At 38.4% G+C, this 22,393-nt stretch overlaps 2 protein-coding genes across 6 annotated transcripts in view; one reads left to right on the top strand and one right to left on the bottom strand.

The window, feature by feature from the left end:
• Mms22l (MMS22 like, DNA repair protein) overlaps nucleotides 1–22,393 on the bottom strand; it is a 184,142-nt gene that overhangs the window by 57,392 nt on the left and 104,357 nt on the right. The window lies entirely within an intron of this gene.
• Nucleotides 15,578–16,522, top strand: LOC101607953 (calmodulin-1-like). Its single transcript, XM_045154273.1, has one exon. The coding sequence runs from the start codon at nucleotides 15,621–15,623 to the stop codon at nucleotides 16,068–16,070; it is 450 nt and encodes a 149-aa protein (XP_045010208.1). The 5' UTR covers nucleotides 15,578–15,620; the 3' UTR covers nucleotides 16,071–16,522.

The raw sequence follows: 22,393 nt of genomic DNA, 5'->3' as shown, positions 1-22,393 counted from the left end.
GGGGCATTGAGGCCAATGATATTAAGAGATATTATTGAAAGGTGTGTATTTATGTTTGCCTTTTTTTTTTTTTTTGTGTTTCCGGTTCTACCTGTGCGCTCGTGTTAACTAGTATTTGAGTATTGCTTGTTTTTTCTAGGTTCCTTATATGTGTGCTTTTCCTTTTCTTCAGCATGGAGGATTCTATCAAGTATTTTCTGTAGAGCTGGTTTTGTCCTCAAATACTCCTTTAACCTGCTTTTGTCATGGAATGTCCTTATTTCTCCGTCTATTTGAATGGATTACTTTGCAGGATAAAGTAACCTTGGTTGACAGTTGTTATCTTTCAGAACTTGGAATATATCACTCCAAGCCCTTCTGGCTTTAAAAGTTTGTGTTGAATAATCTGCTGTAATCCTGATGGGCTTGCCTTTGTAGGTAACTTGATTTTTCTAACTGTTTTCAATATTTTTTCTTTGGTTTGTGTGTTTGCAAGTTTGATTATAATATGGCGAGTAGATGTTCTTTCCAGGTTTTGTCTGGCTGGTGTTCTAAAGGCTTACTGTATCTGCATTGGCACCTGTTTCCCAATTTGAGGGAATTTTTCTTCTGTGATTTTGTTGAAGATGCCTACTATGCCTTTGGAGTGGAATTCTTTTCCTTCTACTATGCCCTGAATTCTTATATTTGATCTTTTCATAGTGTCCCGAGTATCTTGAAATTCCCAGTCATACTTTTCTATGAGTTTGTTTTTCTCTTTGTTGGACTGTATTAGATCTGCCACCTGGTCTTCTAGCTTAGATATTCTGTCCTCTCCTTCATCCATTCTACTGGTGAGATTTTCTACAGATTTTTTAATTTCATTAACTGTGTTCATTGCTAGTAATTCTGACTGGTTTTTCTTTTTTTTAAATTTTTTATTTTTTTAAGTGTGACAGATACAGAGAGAAAGACAGATAGTGGGAGAGATAATGGGCGTGCCAAGGCTTCCAGCTTCTGCAAACGAACTCCAGACGCGTGTGCCCCCTTGTGCATCTGGGTAACGTGGGACCTGGGGTACCGAGCCTTGAACCGGGGTCTTTAGGCTTCACAGGCAAGCGCTTAACTGCTAAGCCATCTCTCCAACCCTGGTTTTTCTTTATTATTTCTATTTCCTTATTTATGTCTTGTATTGCCTTCTTTATTTCATGGAATTGGTGTCCTGCATCTTCTTTGATTCCTTTGAGTTCCTCTTTCAGTTCCTCTTTGACTCCTTTGATTTGTTCTCTGACTTCTTTGAACATATTTACAATCATTCTTTTGAAATCTTTCTCAGGCATTTCGTCTAACTCGTTCTCACTGGAGGTCATTTCTGATGCATTAATACTTTTAGGTGGATTTATATTGTCTTGTTTTTATTGTTTCTTGCGTTATAATGTATATATTTTTGCATCTTGGATTAAGTTAATGCTTGTATTTTCTAGGTTGCTGGGTGTTCTTAGCTGTATCAATTGATTTGATGTTATATATTTTCAGGGTAGGAGCTTAATGTGTTAGGTGTGGCTCTTAAGACTGTCAAGAGTATCTACAAAGGTGCTCCTAGGGGTTGAGTTTCCCTGCTACAGGAGCCGCTAATATTTCTGCTGGACTCTGCTCCTGCTTGGGTCCTGCTGTCAGCTCAAGTTGGCATGGCCGGGTCCCGAGACCACTGCTCTGTTCGCTGAAGCTGGGCACAGGCAGTGGGGGAGGGGAGGGATCTGCAGCTGCTCTAGTTCTCTCACTGTTCCAGGCGTTCTTCTACCTCATGGTCTGCTCCTCCATTGCTCATTGCCGCTCACCCTTCACGTTTCTTGAGTTGCAGAGGGCTCTGGTGTGAGCGGAAGCTCCCCACAGTTGGCTTTTCCTGCTGCTGGAGCCGAGTCTGGCAGCTTTCTGGTGCACTGCCACCGCCGCTGCCACCACCACCGCTGATGGCGGAGCTGCTAGGGCCGCTTTTGCAGGCCTGTGCGGGCACTGGATGCTCTGGATCTCTCCCACTTCTCCACTGCTGCTTCAATTTCCTATACACCTCACTTTTTTGTAAAATTGTGTATTTTGGTGAGTTTTTGTGGTCTTCCCCCCCCCCCCAGTCTGCTTTGGTGTGGTACCTATGCCACCATCTTAACTGGACTTTTTGTTTATTTTAAACTGAATTATCTTGCATGTTTGCCATAAAGAATCAGTATTAGAGTTCTGAAATATCATGGATAAAGCCCAGTAACTTTGAGAACAGACACTAGAGAAGACAGAGACCACGCAGGTGAATAGGCCAAGCTAAACCTGTTCTTTAGCTGTTACAGCTCAAGTATTAGACAGGTTAATGATGAAGACAACAGTAAATTGGATTCCTCAGTCTTCAGCAGTTCCAGTCTCACTCTTTAGTTATACCAGACACTGAATCTTCAAGTCCTCAGTCAGACAAGCTTAAATATCTAAGCGTTGTCCCTGGCTTTGTGAATTTATGATCTACAACATCTGTAAGCATAATAAATATTACTGAGTTCCTGCTGCTTTCCCATTTAATTAGTAGCTGGTAACTCTTTTCTGTAAATAGGTTTCATTTATATTTTCCCTAAATGTAAGGCATGTTCCTTATATGTTTATAGAGTTCATCTCTCTCTCATATTAAGCGGAAACTGTATGGATTCTTCATGTGTTGGTACCATCATTTCCCTCCTCCCTGCCCCCACTCCACTGAGGGCAGTCCTTAGTGGGATTGCTGCTATTCACCATGGGGTTGTGGGTTATAAGTTGTGAGAGGAGCAGTCAGCCATGGGCGGGGGGAAATGCCTCTGGATATTCCCTCCCACTCTGTGGCTGTTACATTCTTTCCCACCCTCTTCCACAAAATCCGTTGAGCTTTTCTGGGTGTGCTTTAAGTCTACTTTTGTGTTGAGCTCTCAGCACTTTCTGAATTTCTGCTTTAGTGCATTTTGACTATCCTCAGTGTCTGTCTGCATTACCCTGGCACAGGTTGTCAGGCTCATCTTAGAAGCAGCACCTTTGCTCGTCTCACCTATTTCTCTGTGGCTTCACCTGGGCCCTAGCTTGGCATCCATCTCTTAAAGCAATTAGCAAAACTATACTTGCAAAACTAGATCTAATCTTAACATCCTTCAAAAAACTAACAAACAAACAAAACCCAGCAGTATGCAGTGCTTCCCTTTACTAAGAGCTATGATCATCCCACCACTGCTTACAATGTGTGCAGTTACCATGTGAAGAGATGCACTTTGTTTCTGGAAAATTTAAGATATTTTAAATCATTTTTGAGGTTCAATATTCTTCATATAAGCTAGGACTGAATTCCATTTGTAAGACTTTTTCTAATTGGTGGTAATAAATTCCTAAAAAGAAAAGCGCCTAATGGTAATGTTCACTGATTCTTAACTACATCAACTGAAATGCTCCCGTCACAGAGAAATTTGCTCTATAATTTATCTTAATGGACTAGGTGTATTAATAAATATTGAGAATGCCCAGTCTCTTTTCCCTTCCTCCATGTAAATCAAACCTACTTCTATGTCAACAGATTGTACAGATGTATAATTACAATAGCTAATGCAGTAGGAAAAGTAGTGTTCTTGGATAATTTCTCTAAGACCTCTTAAGCATTCTGCATTCTTGATATTTCTCTCACACTCAAGAAATGCAATAAATTATATGAGACACTACTGACCACTGCCAATTGTTAATGGATGAAAAACCCAATCATCAGCTTAAATAGTGACAAATGGTTTGGATTCCAAAGCTCAGTAGAGTAAGAGTCAAATAAAAAAAAAAAAAAAAGTCCCAAGAGATGTTTCAAAAAGATGGTTTTGTACCAAAGTTATAAACAAATTCTAATAGAAATGGACTAGAGAGATGGCTTATTGGTTCCTAAGGACCATGTTCAACTCTCCAGGTTCCATGTGAGCCAGACCAAGGTAACACAAGTGCACAAAGCTGCATATGCACACTAGATGATGCATGCATCTGGAGTTCAATTACAGTGACTAGAGGTCTTGGCACACCAATTCTCTCTCACACACACAAATTTAAAAAAAAGAAGTCTAGTCTGTTGGGCTTGCTTCAAAAAAAATTGGTAGCTAAGGAATCACTGTAACTTAACGCTAAACCTGGAATGTATAAATAACCTTTATACGTTTATATGGCTCTTGAAATTGTTAGTTTTTATATATACATAAATGAATACAGATAAGGTCCCTCTTCTTCATCAGCACTTCATGAATATCTCATTAAGTGTAAGGATAACATTTCCTCTTACTCTTTTACCCTGAACCCTCTTCGCTCATCTTCACTTCTCTGTTGAGTATCTACTGTCCTGTTACTTCCACATACAAAATGTATTCATTTAGAAGGACTGTACCAACTCTAGAATAGGAGGGTTTAATTAGAATGCTAGCTACAGGAAAAGATGCAACTGATCCATGTATGCAATCAATCACCAAAAATAAAAAGAACAAGTTCAAACCTACTTAAAACAAATCTATACTTAATAGTGAATAAACTTCAGTTTTAAATTATGGTTATTCCTGATATTTAGTTAAACACACTTGTCTACACGACACGAATTGTCTCTTTGATTATAGTCCTTTACAAAGGAGGAAAAGACAGAGTGAGAGAAATTTTCTAGAAAGATTATCTATTAATCCAATGATCTGTGAAGTTTATTGTAAAGCTCTGTTGCTAGGTTGAGAGCCTTAAATACTACTCTAATATCAGTAATTTATTTTTCAAGGCTTCAGCAAATGTACTGATTTATCTGATTCTGCATGCTTGGGGTTTGGTATGTGATATTTGTGTATGACAGGTTTCATCTACATGGCACCCTTAAAATATTTACCAGTACATCAGAAAAGCCCATTTCCTGATGCTAAAAGAACAACAACAACAAAAACACTGTATATAATGTTGCGCTAAGAAATTTAAAAGTGGCCAACAAAAGTTCTGTGACAAGCCAGACATGGTGGCTCAGATCCATAATCCCAGCAGTACTGAAGAGGCTGAAGTAGGAGGATTGATGGGAGTTTGAGGCGAGCCTGGGCTACAGTGAGCTCCAGATAAGCCTGAGAGACTCTGCTTCAAAACATCAATAGTTAATGAAATAGGGAATGTGTGACAACTTCTGTTTTTGGGGTTTTTTTTTTGTTTTTTGTTTTTTTTTGTTGTTGTTGTTTTGTTTCTTTGAGGTAGGGTCTCACTCTAGCCCAGGCTGACCTAGAATTCACTATGGAGTCACAGGGTGGCCTCAAACTCATGGCAATCCTCCTACTTCTGCCTCGTGAGTGCTGGGATTAAAGGCATGCGCCACCACTCCCGGCTACAACTTCTGTTTTATTAAACAAGTTTTTTCCTTGTTTGCTGTTAAAAAAAAAAAAAAAAAGCCACTGTTAGAGTGCTGAAATACCATGGATAAGCCCAGTCACCTTGAGAACAGACATAAGAGAAGACAGATAAGGCAGGTCAACAGCCCAGGCTAAACCTGTTCTATGGACCCAAACTACAACACTACCAAATGAGTACAAACAGACAAGCATGACTAAAAAATAACCATCTGCCAAAGAAACAGAGCTGGAGTACTTGTTGACCTGATAATAGTACTGAACATGGCTTTGCTCTCAACCTGTGTTTCCTAGAAACAGGAAGACTTAACATACAAGTTTCATGAACAAAACAAATACTTCAAAGTATGCTTTATATTTACTTATTTACTTGAGGGGGGGGAACAGATAAAGAGAGGGAAATGACACACCAGGGCCTCTAGCCATTGCAAACTCCAGATGCATGCACCAGCTTGTGCAACTGGCTTACATGGGTCCTGAAAATCAAACCTGAGTTCGTAGGCTTCTCAAACACCTTAACCACTAAGTCATCTCTCCAGTCCCCCTCCAATACACTTTAAAACACTGTCAGTTATTTACAACTGCCAGTAGAAAAATTAACCCCTGAGAATTAAGTATTGTGAGAGAAAAGAAATGTTCACAATTAAAAGTTTCAATAAAGGGCTGGAGAGATGGCTTAGCGGTTAAGCGCTTGCCTGTGAAGCCTAAGGACCCCGGTTCAAGGCTCAGTTCCCCAGGTCCCACGTTAGCCAGATGCACAAGGGGGCGCACGCGTCTGGAGTTCGTTTGCAGAGGCTGGAAGCCCTGGCGTGCCCATTCTCTCTCTCTCCTCTATCTGTCTTTCTCTCTGTGTCTGTCGCTCTCAAATAAATAAATAAAAAATTAAAAAAAAAAAGTTTCAATAAAGCTTAAAGCCCTCCTTTCATTGTTCACCATTAGCTGGCCTGCAAGCTTCTAGGTGATTTTCCCGTGTACACCGCTCTTCTTTCCCTGGGTGTGCTAGGATTAGACTCAAGTGCTACAGTGGAACAGTTTTGAGTCCAGTGAGGATCCCAATTCAGGTCCTCACACTTGCAAAGCAGGCACTTTATTCACTAAGCTATCTCTCCCCTGTACAAAAGGAAAAGACCCTGCCTCAAACAATCAGGACTGACACTCAAAGTTGTCCTTTTATCACCACACATGCATGTGGCATGAGTGGGGCTGCACTGACGTACACAAACACACAAACATACAAGCTTAAAGTCCTTACAGGGAAGTAACTTAAGTAAACACAGAAATTAAAAAGAAAAATTCAGAGTTGCTTGTATTTTAGTGCTAGCAGTCAACTTAAGATCATCTGCATAGGATTCTGAAGGGAAGGCACAGACGACCTATGGTACGTCCAAATTTCCAACAGATTAGGTACAATATTCTCTGGAGAACAAAAATCGGCAGTTGTCTTTACGTAGAGGTATATATTGATATATATAGTGTGTTATTGTAGTGCATTATCTTTCAGAACCTGAGGTTAAATTAAACTCCAATCACACCCTACTTACTCTTCCCAGCATTTGGTAATATAGACAGAGAAGCTAGTTTTCTGTCAGTCAGGAACAACTGTTGGATTGCTAAACTTTTATCATCATCACTTCTGAAACACAGTAAAGATCACTGTTAGGTCCGTGGTTTATTAGATCGAACCCGCCATCAACAATGTCAACTCCGTCTGGTCATGTTAACAGGAAAATGTTCTACGAGTTCCACCACTGGGCATCAATTTAACTTCCAGCACCAGCTATGCTGTAAAACTGCGAACGTAATTTATATGGTGACCCGCTAGTGTGGAAAGCAATATCTAGGTGAACTTCTCACAGTCTGACAAAATGCTGTGATTTGCACCATTCAGATGATTGAGCAGAAAGAGTTTAAACAATCACCACCAATAGTCTTTATCCCCAAATGCACTAAAAATTTATTACTCTATGAGTGCAACCTATTGCTTTTGAGCCTAGCTTGACAGAATAGAAATGATTGGATAAATATTACATTTTCAACTGGTACACATCTTGTCCATTATGTTTAAATATTGGACCAGCTATGTGTTTAAGATAAACATCAGTCTTAGCTGATGCCATCACACAATACAATTTAGAAAGCCTCCAAATGTTTCCATAGCAACATTTTTGAGCTTAGATATAGCTGAGGATACATGTTCCTTGTCAATTAGGAGAAAGGAAGCCCAAACACCACTGGACTCTTCTTAAGCAACCTATCTTGCCTTTTACTCAGCATTTACACAGCTGAGAGTATTTACTATTTACTGTTATGTATGAAGCAACAATCGATCCATTCAAACTTGAGGGGTACAAACAGAGCTCACCCACCCACCCTATAGTTTCTTCTCTGGCCTTCCTAGGAATTGTAAAGTACAGGTTAAGTAACTCTTAACCAAAATGCTTGTGATTAGAAGTGCTTTAGATTTCAGAATAAAGAAGTGTTTGGGGTTTTGGACCATATTGAAGCATCAAATTCATTTGTTCCAAAATACAATTGGTACACATAGGCTAAAGCTAATGTTATATATATTTTAGGATGCCTCTGTTTGACTGCAACATGTCATATGGGGTCAGTTGTGGAATTTTCCACTTGAGGTATATCATGTTAGCACACAAAAAGTTTTTTTTTTTTTCAACTTGGACTCTTTTTGATTTTATAGATTACTAATGTTCAGCCTATAGCACAGACTTTGTATGCATAGCTTTTCCAGAACTACTCCTATACATGAAGGGAAGGGTGATTAGCTGGCAGCTTCTGTCTCCACGTGCCTGAGAACACACAATTAAAGAAAACAATTCTGATTCTGATCTATAGTCACAGAGTGAAGCTGCCAAGACTATCATGCAACTTTTCCATGTCCTTTCTGGCTTCATGAGAGACCATAAACACATCATCTTCAATGTCTTTGGGCTCCTCAGCAACCACAGTGGCCAGGACTAACCCCGTTAAATCAGTGTTACTTTCTACTATTTTCTAATTTAGTTTGCTTAGACTCTTCAAGGTGAATATTATTTTCAGTATGATGGCTAATAAATGTACTGAAAAGTTTAAATAACATCAACATCAAAAAATGAAAATAGAACTGTAATTCCTAAGTACTGTCTGCTATAAATCAAATGTTCAAGATTAGACTACATATCAAAGTTTAAAGACATCTAGTAAAATCATAAAATAACAAAATAAGATTAGAGCACACATAGAATTACTTCTACAAGGTATGTCTTTATAATACTCCCAATGATCAGCTTTTACTGATTCAAGAAATATACTGACCAAGAGATTATCAAGTAAAATGACCAGCAGTCATTGATGTGAGTAGCTTTCTTTTCCTTAAATGAGGTTTATAACCTTGTTTTTGATGTGTTAGTCACATCAAAAAATTATTATTTTCGGGCTGGAGAGATGGCTTAGCAGTTAAGCGCTTGCCTGTGAAGCCTAAGGACCCCGGTTCGAGGCTTGGTTCCCCAGGTCCCACGTTAGCCAGATGCACAAGGGGGTGCATGCATCTGGAGTTTGTTTGCAGAGGCTGGAAGCCCTGGTGCGCCTTTTCTCTCTCTCTCCCTCTATCTGTCTTTCTCTCTGTGTCTGTCGCTCTCAAAAAAAAAAAAAAAAGATCTGCACAAGTTATAAAAAAAATTATTTTCTGCAAAACTGAAATAAACATATGTCACCATATCCCATTTGAAAAGCCCTGCTATATAGTACTCTAAATATTAGAGACCTGAGCATTTAACTTGAAATACCTAGCAAGATCTTTTAAGCTGTTTTTCTAATCTTGTTCAACATTCAAAACTAGAAAATCCCACTTGACAAGAAAGGTAAAAAAGAAGGTTGTCCCGTCTAGGGTTAACAGATGCTTGTTGTAAGATTTTTAGGTTAAGATTAACCTTTTGCTCCAATAGGAATGGTTATTGGTTTTTATTTTTTGCTGTCTTTAACTCAGGTAAAAAAAAAAAAAAATCAATAAAGAGCGAGACAAAGGGCTCTAGAGGGTCGGTTATACCAGCTTTGGGTTTGGCTCCTGCACAATTCTACAGCATGCTGAGGCTGGGGAGGATTAGCCTGCTTGTGTTGAGTAAACCGATGATACTCAATAAACAGTTTCTGTTGTAAACCCCTTAGGACGTGCAAAGCCACACTAGTTGGCAATAGACCAGATAAGCGGCAGAACCAGCTGTAATCTCATTTAGACCTGAGCTGATCCTCCTGTCCTTTCATTCCACAGGATCAAAGCAAACCACTGAGGAGGCAGCTGTATTATAGCAGCTTGGCTTGCTGGATGCAGCAAACATTTCATAAATTCCACTCCTTGAAGCGAGTTTCTACCTAATCTACCCAGAGCCAGGACAATCAATGAATTTCTGAATTCATTAGACTGATTATTATAGGGTAACCATTTTTTCTTTGGAAAAGTGTGATGACTGCAGTCAGCTTACAAAGCAGTGGCTGCTTTAACCACTGACCCTTCCACCCCACAGAAATGCCTATCCTCTCTCCACAATATCAAATAAGAATGGCTTTAGATTACTTATCTCATTATCTTTAATGATATTAGCAAGCAGATAACATATGCTTCTCAGTTTTTCCTTCTGTCAGAGCTAACCACCACTCAAGCCCAGCCAGGTGGTAACAGTACTCTCTATACTGACTGACATGGAGTGCCAGACCCTGTGGTGATATATCTTCAGACACTGATAATAAAAGGGCAGTAAGAAAAATTTATAGAAAAGGTTTTTGTAATTTACTAGATTATTAAACTTTCACATATAGTCTCCCATAGAACAGGACACAATTTTTAAAGTATTTTTAAAAACTGGTATTTCAAGCTGGGCAGGGAGGTGCACACCTTTAATCCCAGCACTAAGGAGGCAGAGGTAGGAGGATTTCCATGAGTTCGAGGCCACCCTGAAACTACATATACAGTGAATTCCAGGTCAGCCTAAGCTAGAGCAAGACTTGAAAAAACAACAACAATAAAAACCCTGGAATTTCAAAATAACCCAAGTATTTCATCTCCCTACCCATTCTCAACAGAACTGATGCTTTAGTATCTCATTTACTAGGTTTTCCTTTAATAGAATCATGTGTTTCAAGCTATGAACCTTTACAAAGCAGTCACCATCTCAAATTTAAGAAAATACCACAAATCACTCTAAATAATAAAGATGACAGTAATAAAAACCCTAAACAGCAGGGATACAAATTTTCAGTTTCTTTAAAAAAGAACCAACTACAATTTAATGTTGAGTCAATGGCTGAGAAGAGACAAGGAACACCCAGCCAGAATTGGTCAATTCTATGATATTGTTAACATTTATACCACAGTGTCACATCTTATTTCACTAGCCTTTAAAAACATTAAAATATTATTTCTCTCTCTCACACACACATACATACACACACAAACTTATTAACAATTTTCATCCATGGAATGACTTTTGATCCTCACATCCTTCCAATGCTATTATGTGGCCAGAGGCCAGAGCTGGCAAGTTCACCAACCACTTTCAGTCTGAACTACTCATCTTACAAGATGATGTCAAGAACGTGACACTAGCACCTGAGTCCTGCTGTGATGTTTCTCTGGATTCTTTGTATTTACCCTGCTTTTACAACACATGGAGAAAGGCTACTGTCTCTGTAATAAAGTGGTATGAAGATACCACTGAAGCTCACAAACATTTGAAAAATGTAAGAAAGAATGCCTGAGACACGCAGATACAGTAACAGCACACCAGGGCAATGACACGTGAAGAGGACCCAACCGTTCTTGAGCATACAAATGCTACATTTGATAAGTCACCTTCTCTTTACCCATTCTTCCAGGTATAAAAATGTACCATTTAACATAATTGCATAAAACAGTAAAAGTGAAAAATATCAAACTCTGGTAATATCTGCAAAATCCAGATTTCTGTAATAACAACAACATGATAGAAAGCTGCAAAACTGTGTAATTATACTTTAATTGTATTGTGAGTCATGCATTAATCACAAAGTTTAAGTACTAAGGATAGAATTATAATAATTCTGTAAAACAAATTTAAGCTAGCTAAGTAGGTCAGAACCACTAACATGCAACAGGAGACCTCTGGGAATTTATCAGTTAATGGCTATTTATGTGCAAATGAGTGCCCTCCAACCCTCCAAAATCCTGTATAGCTGAAGGGTATTTCTGTTAACCAGGAGCACTGCTTAACTGCAGAAGCATAAATTAAACTATTTTATTGGAATGATTTTTAATTCTACTTCCCTTTTCCTTTCCACAGTCCTTCTAGAAGCACAATTTACAGAACATGCTTAAACAACAAGAAAGATTGCTGGGCAGTTTTCAAAACTGATCTCTGATCCCCACATGTATATAGCAAGCTACAACCTCAGGAAAATATCACTAACACTGCACAGCTTCCAAAGAGGGCTTACATTGGTTAAAAAAAATAATTTTGAATCTGAGAACATTAACACCCTTTTTTACAACACACTGTAATAAAGTTATTTTATAAAATTGTATTTATATTCTTGTTTTGTAGAACACAAAGAAATCTAATGGTGTTTGCATCTATCACAGCCTTTGGCATAATAGTCAAGCTACAACCAAAGGTATCCTAAGAAAAAGTGACAAAAGCTTTTTGTTAATAAGAACCCTAAGGGGCTAGAGAGATGGCTCAGCAAGCTAAGTCGCTTGCCTACCAGGTTCATTTACCCAGTACCCAGACTAAAGCCAGATGCATAAATTGGTACATGCATCTGGAGTTCATTTACAGTGGCTACAGGCCCTGGCATGCCCATTTTCTCCACCCGCCAAAAAATAAATATTTTTTAAAAGAACCCTAGTTACTTCATTCTGAATTTCCTCACAAGCAAATGAAATATCTGGATGATTTCTGAAGAGAAAGTTTCTTTCAGAGGCTTATGCCATGAAGAGGTGGTTTCTAGCTGGTGGTACTGATGGCAATAGTGGAACTATCCATTAGAGGCAGGGCACAAAGTGAAAGTTGGGTCACTGGTATTGTGCTTTTTGAGGGCCTAGTGCAACTCCAACCCTTGCCCTCTTTGCTTCCTAGTGTCCATGAGGCAAGCAAGCGGCTTTGCTTTCCCACATGCTCTGCTGCCTCACCACGGGCCCAAAGCCATGAGGTCAAGAGATCATGGACTAAAATCTCTAAACAAGCCAAAATGTATTTTCTCTCTGTGGTTATCTCAGGTATTTTGTCACAGTGACAGCTAACATGGGGTGGTGGAAAGAATAAACCTTTGCAATTTGTCGTAAATATGGTTAAGAGAACAATAGCTCATTGTCATGAGCATGTCTAGCAGTCAGTACAAAATATGGCATAAAACAGATTGCCTTTTAGATTTCATATGGAAATAATTTATTGAAAATTACTGTTTTTGAATATTTAAGATAGTGACAATTTACATTACAAATTGCACTGATTCTCCTTTGGAGTTCATTTTTCTCCCTTTATAGAAAAACAATATACCCTTAATGCAAAATTAAAGACAAGGCCAAAGCAAGACATATAGTATTTTTTATTTATTTATCTTGTTTGATTAGTATGCTCTGGGCACCAATCACTCCTGGCTCTAGAGGGCAGACATGACTGCAATCATTTTTACATATGGAAAAGAAAACAGAACTTTCTGGGCTTACACTGTGTCACACTTAAAGGATACCTAAGAATTAAGATGTCCTGAAAACATAATTTAGTCACAAATGTCTGGTTTTAGGAAGAAAAATTTAAACTACAAAAAATAGTCACACAAATTAAAGGTCATTATGCTATCTCACTTCCAAGAGTACCCAGCAAGGGCTCACTTGAGGCTCTCACTTCTTCTGGTCAGTGACAATGGAGTAGTCATCACAGTCTTCAGTCAAAGCTGCATGCATCAAGCAGAGCCCTAAGGCTTAATGACCCTGCTCAAAAATAAATGGGACTTTTATTTACTGAAGACATAACAGCTACAGTTGGCTTGAAGGAGAAGTACCAAAATTAAGAAGCAGTATCAAGCCATCCCTTTCAAAAATCAGGTAATATTGTACAACGAGAAAAAAGTCTTATGTGGGTATATGAAAGTCACTGAAAGATCACAACCTCTTCAATTACATGGTTGAAATAACAGACAGCATAACATGATATTAAAGGGCTTTTGACATGCATAAGAGAAAGAGGCTTAAAAATTCAATGAGATAAATCCTAGACCACAAGAATACTGAATCATAAACTATATATTAAAGGTATATATAAGAAGTACAAGGTATAGATTCTTAAAGATCTCATAACTACTCAAAATATTATTATATGACTACAGAGAACTGGCTGGGGTTATTAGGATAATCCTTTTTTATTTTTAATTAATTATAACTTAGTTTTGGTTTTTCAAGGTAGGGTTTCACTCTAGTCCAGGCTGATCTGGAATTCACTATACAGTCTTAGGGTGGCCTTGAACTCATGGATATTCTCTTACATCTGCTTCTCAAGTGCTGGGATTAAAGGTGTGCACTACCACACATGGCTCCTTTTCTTTGTTATTTTTTTGTTGTTGTTGTTCACAACTTCAAAATGAAGGCTATTTCCTTTTTGCAGTTTTTTAACAATCAATGGATCTTTAAGGTTATTTTTATGTAACTAACTTTGAATAACTGAATAGCTTCCTACCTAACCTAAAGGTCTCTTTCAAGTCACTGTACACTTGGAAGGACAAGAGCGGCTTCTTTTCTAGGACCATATATTCAGTGGGAGCGGGGGAGAGAAGAGCTCATCTCACAAACTCCATACCCACAGTCTGATTTCCTTTGCATCCAGGTTTATTCTCTAGTTCTAGTGTCAAAGTCCTTGGTAATCTGGTGTCATTTTGTACTGAAGATCAGCTTCTGAAATTGTGGGTCACAAACTCAATGGTTGGTGGGGCACAGATAATTTGGTGTCAATATTAAAGAGGTTCTGAACACACAATGCCCAAAATTTAACTCAAATAAACTGAAGTGTTTCTGGCAACATTCTCCCCTACTACACTACATGCCTTCACTTGGTTCCAAACATACCCTGAGCACTTTGCTGTCATTCAGTATTACACCATACCACATGTCAAGGAGCACTCCATGGAAAACCTCAGCTAGATTTCAGAATACTATATGTTATGAATAGCAATTTAGAAAATATATTTTATTTACTTGCAGGGAGAGAGAATGACAATGAGGAGAATGAGTTAACTAGGGCCTCTAGCCATTACAAACCATGCACCACTTCCCCCCCCCCCCCCCCGAGGTAGGGTCACATTCTAACCTAGGCTGACCTAGAGCTCACTATGTAGTCTCAGGGTGGTTTCGAACTCACGGCAATCCTACCTCTGCCTCCCGAGTGCTGAGATTAAAGGTGGGAGCCGCCATGCTTTGCTGCATGCACCACTTTGTGCATCTGACTTTATATGGGTACTGTAGAATCAAACCCCAGTCCTTAGGCTTTGCAGGCAAATGCCTCAACCGTCAAGCCATCTCCAGCCTGCAATGCTTTAAAATATTGTCGTTTGAGAGAAAGAGAGAAAGTATAGGTGCATCAGGGCCTCCTGCCACTGCAAACAAACTCCAAATGCATTCACCAACCTGTGCATATCGCTTAACATGGGGACTGGGGAATCAAACCCAGACCATTAGGCTTTACTAGCAATTCCTGAAACCACTGAGCCATCTCTTCAACCCCTGCCATGTTTTCACTACACATTCAAAGTTTACTTCTCTTGCAAAAAGGTAATATTTTAATTATGGAAAATGAAGATTTGTATTTTCCCACCAGTTTTCTTTAGTATGTGTCAAATTACCATATCTTTGGATTGTAGCATGTTATGTTTAATTTAAAAAATATCTACTTGAGTTATGAGAAGTTTCATTCAAAATATCATTAACTAAATTTTGACTGGAATTAAGATAGTTTACAACAATTTCTGAAATTTCCTGAAACATACTTCTGCCACTTTGTATTAAGCATATTGATGCAGAACAGTGATTATAAAATGTCAGCACTGACAATTGTAAAATCCAAATATCAGCTTATGTTCTGCAATGTAAAATGCTCAGCCAAAGTTTAATTCTTCATGTAAAAATAGCAAGCACATTCATTTCCCTAGTATGCAAACTTGCTTCTATCTTTAATGGTAAAAATATTTGTATAGAGCCCGGGCGCTGGTTCAGTCACCTTCCTCCTCGCCTGCTCTGCTCTTCCTCCTCCCTTCGCTCGCACCATGGCTGATCAGCTGACCGAAGAACAGATTGCCGAATTCAAGGTAGCTTTCTCCCTATTTGATAAAGATGGTGATGGCACCATCACAACAAAGGAACTTGGGACCGTCATGAGGTCACTGGGTCATAACCCAACAGAAGGTGAATTGCAGGATATGATCAACGAAGTGGATGCTGATGGGAATGGCACCATTGACTTCCCAGAATTTTTGACCATGATGGCTAGAAAAATGAAAGACACAGATAGTGAAGAGGAAATCCGTGAGGCATTCCGAGTCTTTGATAAGGATGGAAATGGTTACATCAGTGCAGCAGAGCTACGTCACATTATGACAAACTTAGGAGAGAAACTAACAGATGAAGAAGTAGATAAAATGATCAGAGAAGCAGGTATTGATGGAGACAGACAAGTCAACAATGAAGAATTCGTTCAGATGATGACTGCAAAATGAAGACCTGCTTTGAACCACTTTCCCTTCTAGAAGAATCAAATTGAATCTTTTACTTACCTCTTGCAAAAAAAAAAGAAAAAAGAAAAAAGTTCATTTATTCTTTCTGTTTCTATATAGCAAAACTGAATGTCACAAGTACCTTCTGTCCACACACAAAATCTGCATGTATTGGTTGGTGGTCCTGTCCCCTGAAGATCAAGCTACACATCCGTTTTACAATATAAATACTTGTACTACCTTAATGATAAGGAAGCACTCAGTGGACTCCTTACAGTCCATGTGCTCATGATTAACACAGTCTGAGCTGGCCGGTTTTTCATGCATGCAGCTTGACAATTGAGCAGTCAGGCATTTGTATTAAAACCGAAAAAAGGAAAAGCAAATTCAAAATCTATTCAGATGGATTCTAATTCAATTTGTGAGTATAAATTGCCATAGCTGGTTACCGAAAACACTTTAAATTGGTTTACCTCAGGATGCTATGCAGAAATTGGGTGAAGGATAAACTTGAGACACAGTAGCTCCAGTAGCAGGATGGTCCTCTTGGACTTCATGTGCTCCGCTCCATGGTGACAGTGACACCCTGGTGGCCTGCCTGAGTATGTTGATTTAGTGCTGTGTGCATTGTACTAGAGTGAAATGGGGGTCATGTTGCCAGTGGTCACAAATTTTTAATAAGAAATCTTTACCAGGGGAGCATCTTTGGACTCTGTTTTTCAAATCTTCTGAACTTGGAGCCAGCAGAGTAGGCTGTGGCTGTGGACTTCAGCACAACCATCAACATTGCTGTTCATGAAAGTACAATTTATGTCCATTCCAAGTTGTAAATGCTAGTCTTTTATTTTATTTTTCCCAATAAAAAGACCATTAACTTAAAAAAATTGTATACCAGTAATTGTTTTAATATAATTTTTATGGTTGATTATTAGCATGTGTTTGACTTCTCCATCAATTTCATGTAACTATATACCTAGGATCATGTTAGAATTTCTTGGACAAAAAGGGATCATGAATGGTGAAAGTTTAAGAAGTTGTCCTATAGCATTTATCCTCCACTTGTAGCAGGTTAGTTCCTTCATTAACCCTCCCAAAACATCAACCTATTCTAACTTCTAGTTCTTCAGTCACTCTCCCTAGCCATTTCCCTTCCCTTTTATTTTTTCATGTGTCATACAAAGACATTTCTTATACACACCATACTCATGGGCCCTTTCTACGCCTTCTCATTGCTATGGCAAGGTCAAATGCTGTTGTCTATTACAAAAATCTTTCCTAATCCTTTCCTCACGTCTTTTCTGCTTCTTTGTTCTACTAGTCAATTCTCAAAACATAGTAAATTCTTCACTATTCTTTAAATTATTATGTAATGAATACCTAATAATCATTAACTACTGGCTAAAGTAAAAATGTTTAAGGATACTTGGAGCATTGTTAGTTGGCATTAGAAAGTCTTTCAAGCTGGGCGTGATGGTGTACTCCTTTAATCCCAGCACTCGGAAGGCAGAGGTAAGAGAACTACCAGGAGTTCAAGACCACTCTGAGTGAGACCACATAGTGAAATCCAGGCCAGCCTGTTAGAGTGAGACCTTACCTCAAAAAAACACAAAGAGAAAGGAAAAAAAAAAAGTCTTCCCAATATGGCATTTATATTTTTATCTTGCATGCTACACAAATGAGGAAACCAGCTGCATCTAAATAAGGGCAAATGAAAGCTGAGTAAAATTTAGTTTAATTATGATGACAGTATAAATCACATTTCCATCTTATTCATCAACTTAAAAAGAAAAATGATTTAAAATATTAAAGCATTCAATATAAATTCAACATAAACAGGCAATTCTGTTCTGAGAAATGAGGACTGACTTGAGAACCCAAAGTTAGTTTCAAGTAAGCACTAAAAGGTAACTTTAAATCAATTTGCTTCTTCACGTAAATTTAAGGTAGTCTTAAACTAGTGGTCTCTCTTTTCTAAAATAAATATAAATACTATAATAATGAATAGTTGAACAGACCATAAACATGAAGAGGCAGTCATTTTAACCTATAGCTCTCCTCTCACTTTCAATTTTTATATTAAAAAATAAGTAGAAAACCTGAAATATCAGTGAGTAAAAGATTTGATAATTTGTATCATTCCCAAACTAGATGTCATAAAAGAGAAGGAGAGAAAAGATGTATGTGCATAGGAAAACCTGGATTCCCATACCAACTATTATCTCAATGTGAATGAATATATTCACCTGTCCAAACAAGCTTAAGACACTGAAGTAATAGAAGCTCCTGATGCCTATATACTGAGTTTATAAGTCTTTATGGAAATAACAGAATGACTGAATCAAGTTTAAACACCACATAAGGCTACAATTTATCTTCGGAGAAAGTAGGGATATCCTGGTTACAGCTTCTAACAAATTTTCCAATGTACTAGAACTCTGCAATGGCTGAACCAGAGAGAACCATATATGGAATGTCTTATATTCTGGAGACTACCTGTCATTTTACATTAATGGGCTTTAGGACATAAGAAATTTCTCTGAATCAATGGTCCAACTAGTTCAAAATTCACAAAAGAATAATGACAACATAAACATGTGAGGGCAATAAACAAGCAGGTGCAGTTTGCTGTTCCATAAGCTTTACTAGTCCAGAAAACATTTTCATGTGCACTGGACATTTACTTGCTGGTTCTAACACAGAGAGAATTCAGGAAATAGTTGTCAAATAACACTATAATAATTCTAATTCCATTTAGAAATCCAACCAAGCAAACAAAAACAAACATTAAGTATTATATTTGTATAAAAATTTAAGTCTATGAGTTTAAAAAAGAAAACCTATTTGGATTTATTTATAAGCAGGAGATGGGGAAGAATGGGTACACCAAGGCTTCTTGCCACTGCAAACAAACTCTAGATGCCTATGCCACTTTGTGTATCTGGTTTTATGTGGGTACTAGGCAATCAAACTGGGGCCATCAGGTTTTGTAATCAAGCCCGTTTACCAACTAAGCCACCTTTCTAGCCTGATGACATTTATATATATATATTGTATAAACTTTTATATATCAAAAAAGTAAAACTGGGGTTAAAGGTGATACCTCAGGGGTTAAAGACACCTGTTTGCAGAGCCTGTCCGCCCAGATTCGATTCCCACATACCCACATAAAACCAGATGCACAAAGTGGCTCATTTGTAAAGGCAAGAGGCCCTGGCATGCTCACTCTCTTGCTTTCTCTCTCTCCTTGCAAATAAAAATGTTTTTAAAAAAATTCAAAATGGGGCTGGAGGGATGGCTTAGTGGTTAAGCACTTGCCTGTGAAGCCTAAGGACCCCAGTTCGAGGCTCGATTCCCCAGGACCCACATTAGCCAGATGCACAAGGGGGTGTACGTGTCTGGAGCTTGTTTGCAGTGGCTGGAGGCCCTGGCACGCCCATTCTCTCTCTCTCTCTCTCTCTCTCTCTCTCTGCCTCTTTCTTTCTCTGTCGCTCTCAAATAAATAAATAAATAACTAAATAAATAAACAAAAATATTTAAAAAAAATTAAAAATGTTGTTTAACAGGTGATCACTAGAATAATTTTTTGGAATCAAGCCTCAAACCAGGGTCCTTAGGCTTGACGGGCAAGCACTTAACCACTACGCCATCTCTCCAGCCCCAGAATAATTTTTTTAAGGCTACATGTCTTTCAAAGAAATTCATGATCAAACTGCCTTATTCTTCTTAGAAGCCTAAACAGTTTTTCAGCTTCTTACTTTCCTAAAGGTCTACTGTCTATAGCTTGCTGTCATGCTATTCAGTGTGTAACAATTCTTTTCTGAACCAAGTGTTTGATTTCTTGTCCTTTATATGTGCTGAGTCTTTCATATCCTGAATCTCAAAATTTCTTTTTCTTGTTTTACTCTTTCATTGCCTTAATGTATGTACCATCTAGTAAGATATAGCAACAGTATTAAGTTAAAAAAAATTAAAATGGCATAGTATATGCACTGCTTCTGGACTAATATCATTTATATAGTTTTTTTTTTTTTTTGGAGGGGAGGGGTTTCGAGGTAGGGTCTCACTCTAGTTCAAAATGACCTGGAATTCACTATGTAATCTTAGGGTGACCTCGAACTCCAGTGATCCTCCTACCTCTGACTCCTGAGTGCTGGGATTGCCATCATGCTTGGCTTAATATCATTTATATAGTATTAAATAAATTTTTTTCACAATAGCATATCAAAGTATGCTGTGTTCAAAGATCAAGAAGTTGCAGCAGGGCTGGAGAGATGGCTTGTTGGTTAAGGTGCTTGCCTGCCAAGCCTCTGGACCCAGGTTCAATTCTCCAGGTCCCATGAAAGCCAGATGCACATGGTGGCGCAGTCATCTGGAGTTTGTGTGCAGTGGTTAGAGGCCCTTACGTGCCCATTCTCACTGTCTTCCTCTCTCTGTCTCTAATAAACAAATTAAACAATAGATAATACATTGAAAACAAAAAGAAGTTGCAGCATATAAAAATGTAAAAGAAGAAATTAATGTGTCAGAGTGGGAAAAGATGAAAACTAGCTGCCAAAAAACAATGCAAAACAGTATACCAATGAGAAAGCACCACAATACCAGGTTATTAGACTTTCCATGTATGCAAGCAGCTAATTAGTATTTTATTTTTAAAATATATTTATTTATCCATTGTGCATGTGTGTGTGCACACACGTGCATGTATGGGCAACATACAAACGCCAGATGCATGTGCCCCTTTGTGGTTTTGGCATTACAACTGGGAAACTGAACACAGGCCACCGGGCTTGCAAGCAAGCACGTTTAACTGGTGAGCCATATTCCCAGACCAAATTATTACTGTATTACTAAAACGTGAAAGATAACAAAAATAATTTGTAGAAGTGCTTGTATTATTATCAACATAAACACAAGCTACTAGAGCATGTCACCAATCACCACTGCGATATAACAGGACTGGCTTATTGCCCTATAGTCACACCCAGTTTTGCATGGGGTAATCCCAGAGAAAATCCTCTACCTAATGTCAGAGTCTCAAGAAGTGTTACTCTGGCGCCTGTCTCTTAGTCTCTCAATCACAACTGTTGATGTCAGAGAATCTCAAGAAGGATCTCTCTAGCACCTGTCTCAGTCTGTCAATCGCGACTCTGTTCACTGGCTTATTTCCAGGTCCACCTCCTGTGTTGAGGGACACTAAACAGTAATATCACTGGATGCCTCTCTTCTCTCCAACCACAGCATAACCTGCAAGAGCAGAAATTGGATGCCTGACCCATCAAAGTACTAACTGAAAAATAGTAATTTCTGTTTCCTATGTAAAGACAAACTTATATCCTTAAGAAAAAAAAGATGAGAGGTATAAAAAAGGTGGGTTGTTATGAATTTATTTAAAACTTGTATAGTATTCAAGGAATATTACTGACATTTCAGAGTGGAGCTCTAAAAATCTCAATGTCAAGTGGGAAACATTTAAATATATTTGTAAATATACATCCTTTTCCTTCACTTCTCTGAAATGAATGGACAGATTAATAATAATAAAAGCAACCAAGAGGCTGGAGAAATGGCTCAGCAATTCAAGGAACTTTTTTACAAAGCTTCATGGCCCAGTCTCAACTCCCTAGTACCCACATAAAATAGATCCAAAAAGTGGCACATGCATCTGGAGTTCAGTTGTAGTGGCAAGCGGCCCTAAGTGTCTTATTCCACTCCCCTCTCTGCTTGCAAATAAATAGATAAATAAAATTAAAAAGCAATGAACATATAAGTATTCTGTGTTATCTGTTTTATTCTTCAAGCCAGCCCTTTATTATGTAATACCACACATTTTACAGACTATAAAAATTAAAGCAGAGAAGTTATGTAACTTGCTAAAGATTAAAGAGAAGAAACAAGCTTCAAATTTACATTTGTAATCTTTTGAAAATAAGTAACAGGGCAGGAGGGATGGCTTAGCAGTTAAGTCGTTTGCCTGCAAAGCCAAAAGACCCAGGTTTCATTCCCCAGGACCACGTTAGCCAGATACAAAAGGGGGCGCACACATGTGGAGTTCATTTGCAGTAGCTGGAGGCCCTGGGGCACCCATTCATTCTCTCTCCCTCTTTATCTTTTATCTATTAAATAAATAAATAATGAAAACAAGTAACAGTATTTTCTGCTACAAGTAAAAGACTATTCTGGGGCTGGAGAGATGACTTAGTGGTTAAAGGCATCTGCTTGCCTGTAAAGCCTTGAGACACAGGTTCAATACCCCAGGACACGAGTAAGCCAGATGCCCAAGGTGGCACATGCATCTGGAGTTTATTTGCAGTGGCTAGAGGCCCTGG

Source organism: Jaculus jaculus, chromosome 7 (assembly GCF_020740685.1).
Source record: "Jaculus jaculus isolate mJacJac1 chromosome 7, mJacJac1.mat.Y.cur, whole genome shotgun sequence".
Lineage (NCBI taxonomy): Eukaryota > Metazoa > Chordata > Mammalia > Rodentia > Dipodidae > Jaculus > Jaculus jaculus.
This window is presented reverse-complemented; position numbering and strand designations above follow the sequence as displayed.

What these genes read in the sequence shown, in the direction of transcription:
- LOC101607953 (XM_045154273.1), top strand. Translation starts at nt 15,621, where the DNA reads ATGGCTGATCAGCTGACCGAAGAACAGATTGCCGAATTCAAGGTAGCT.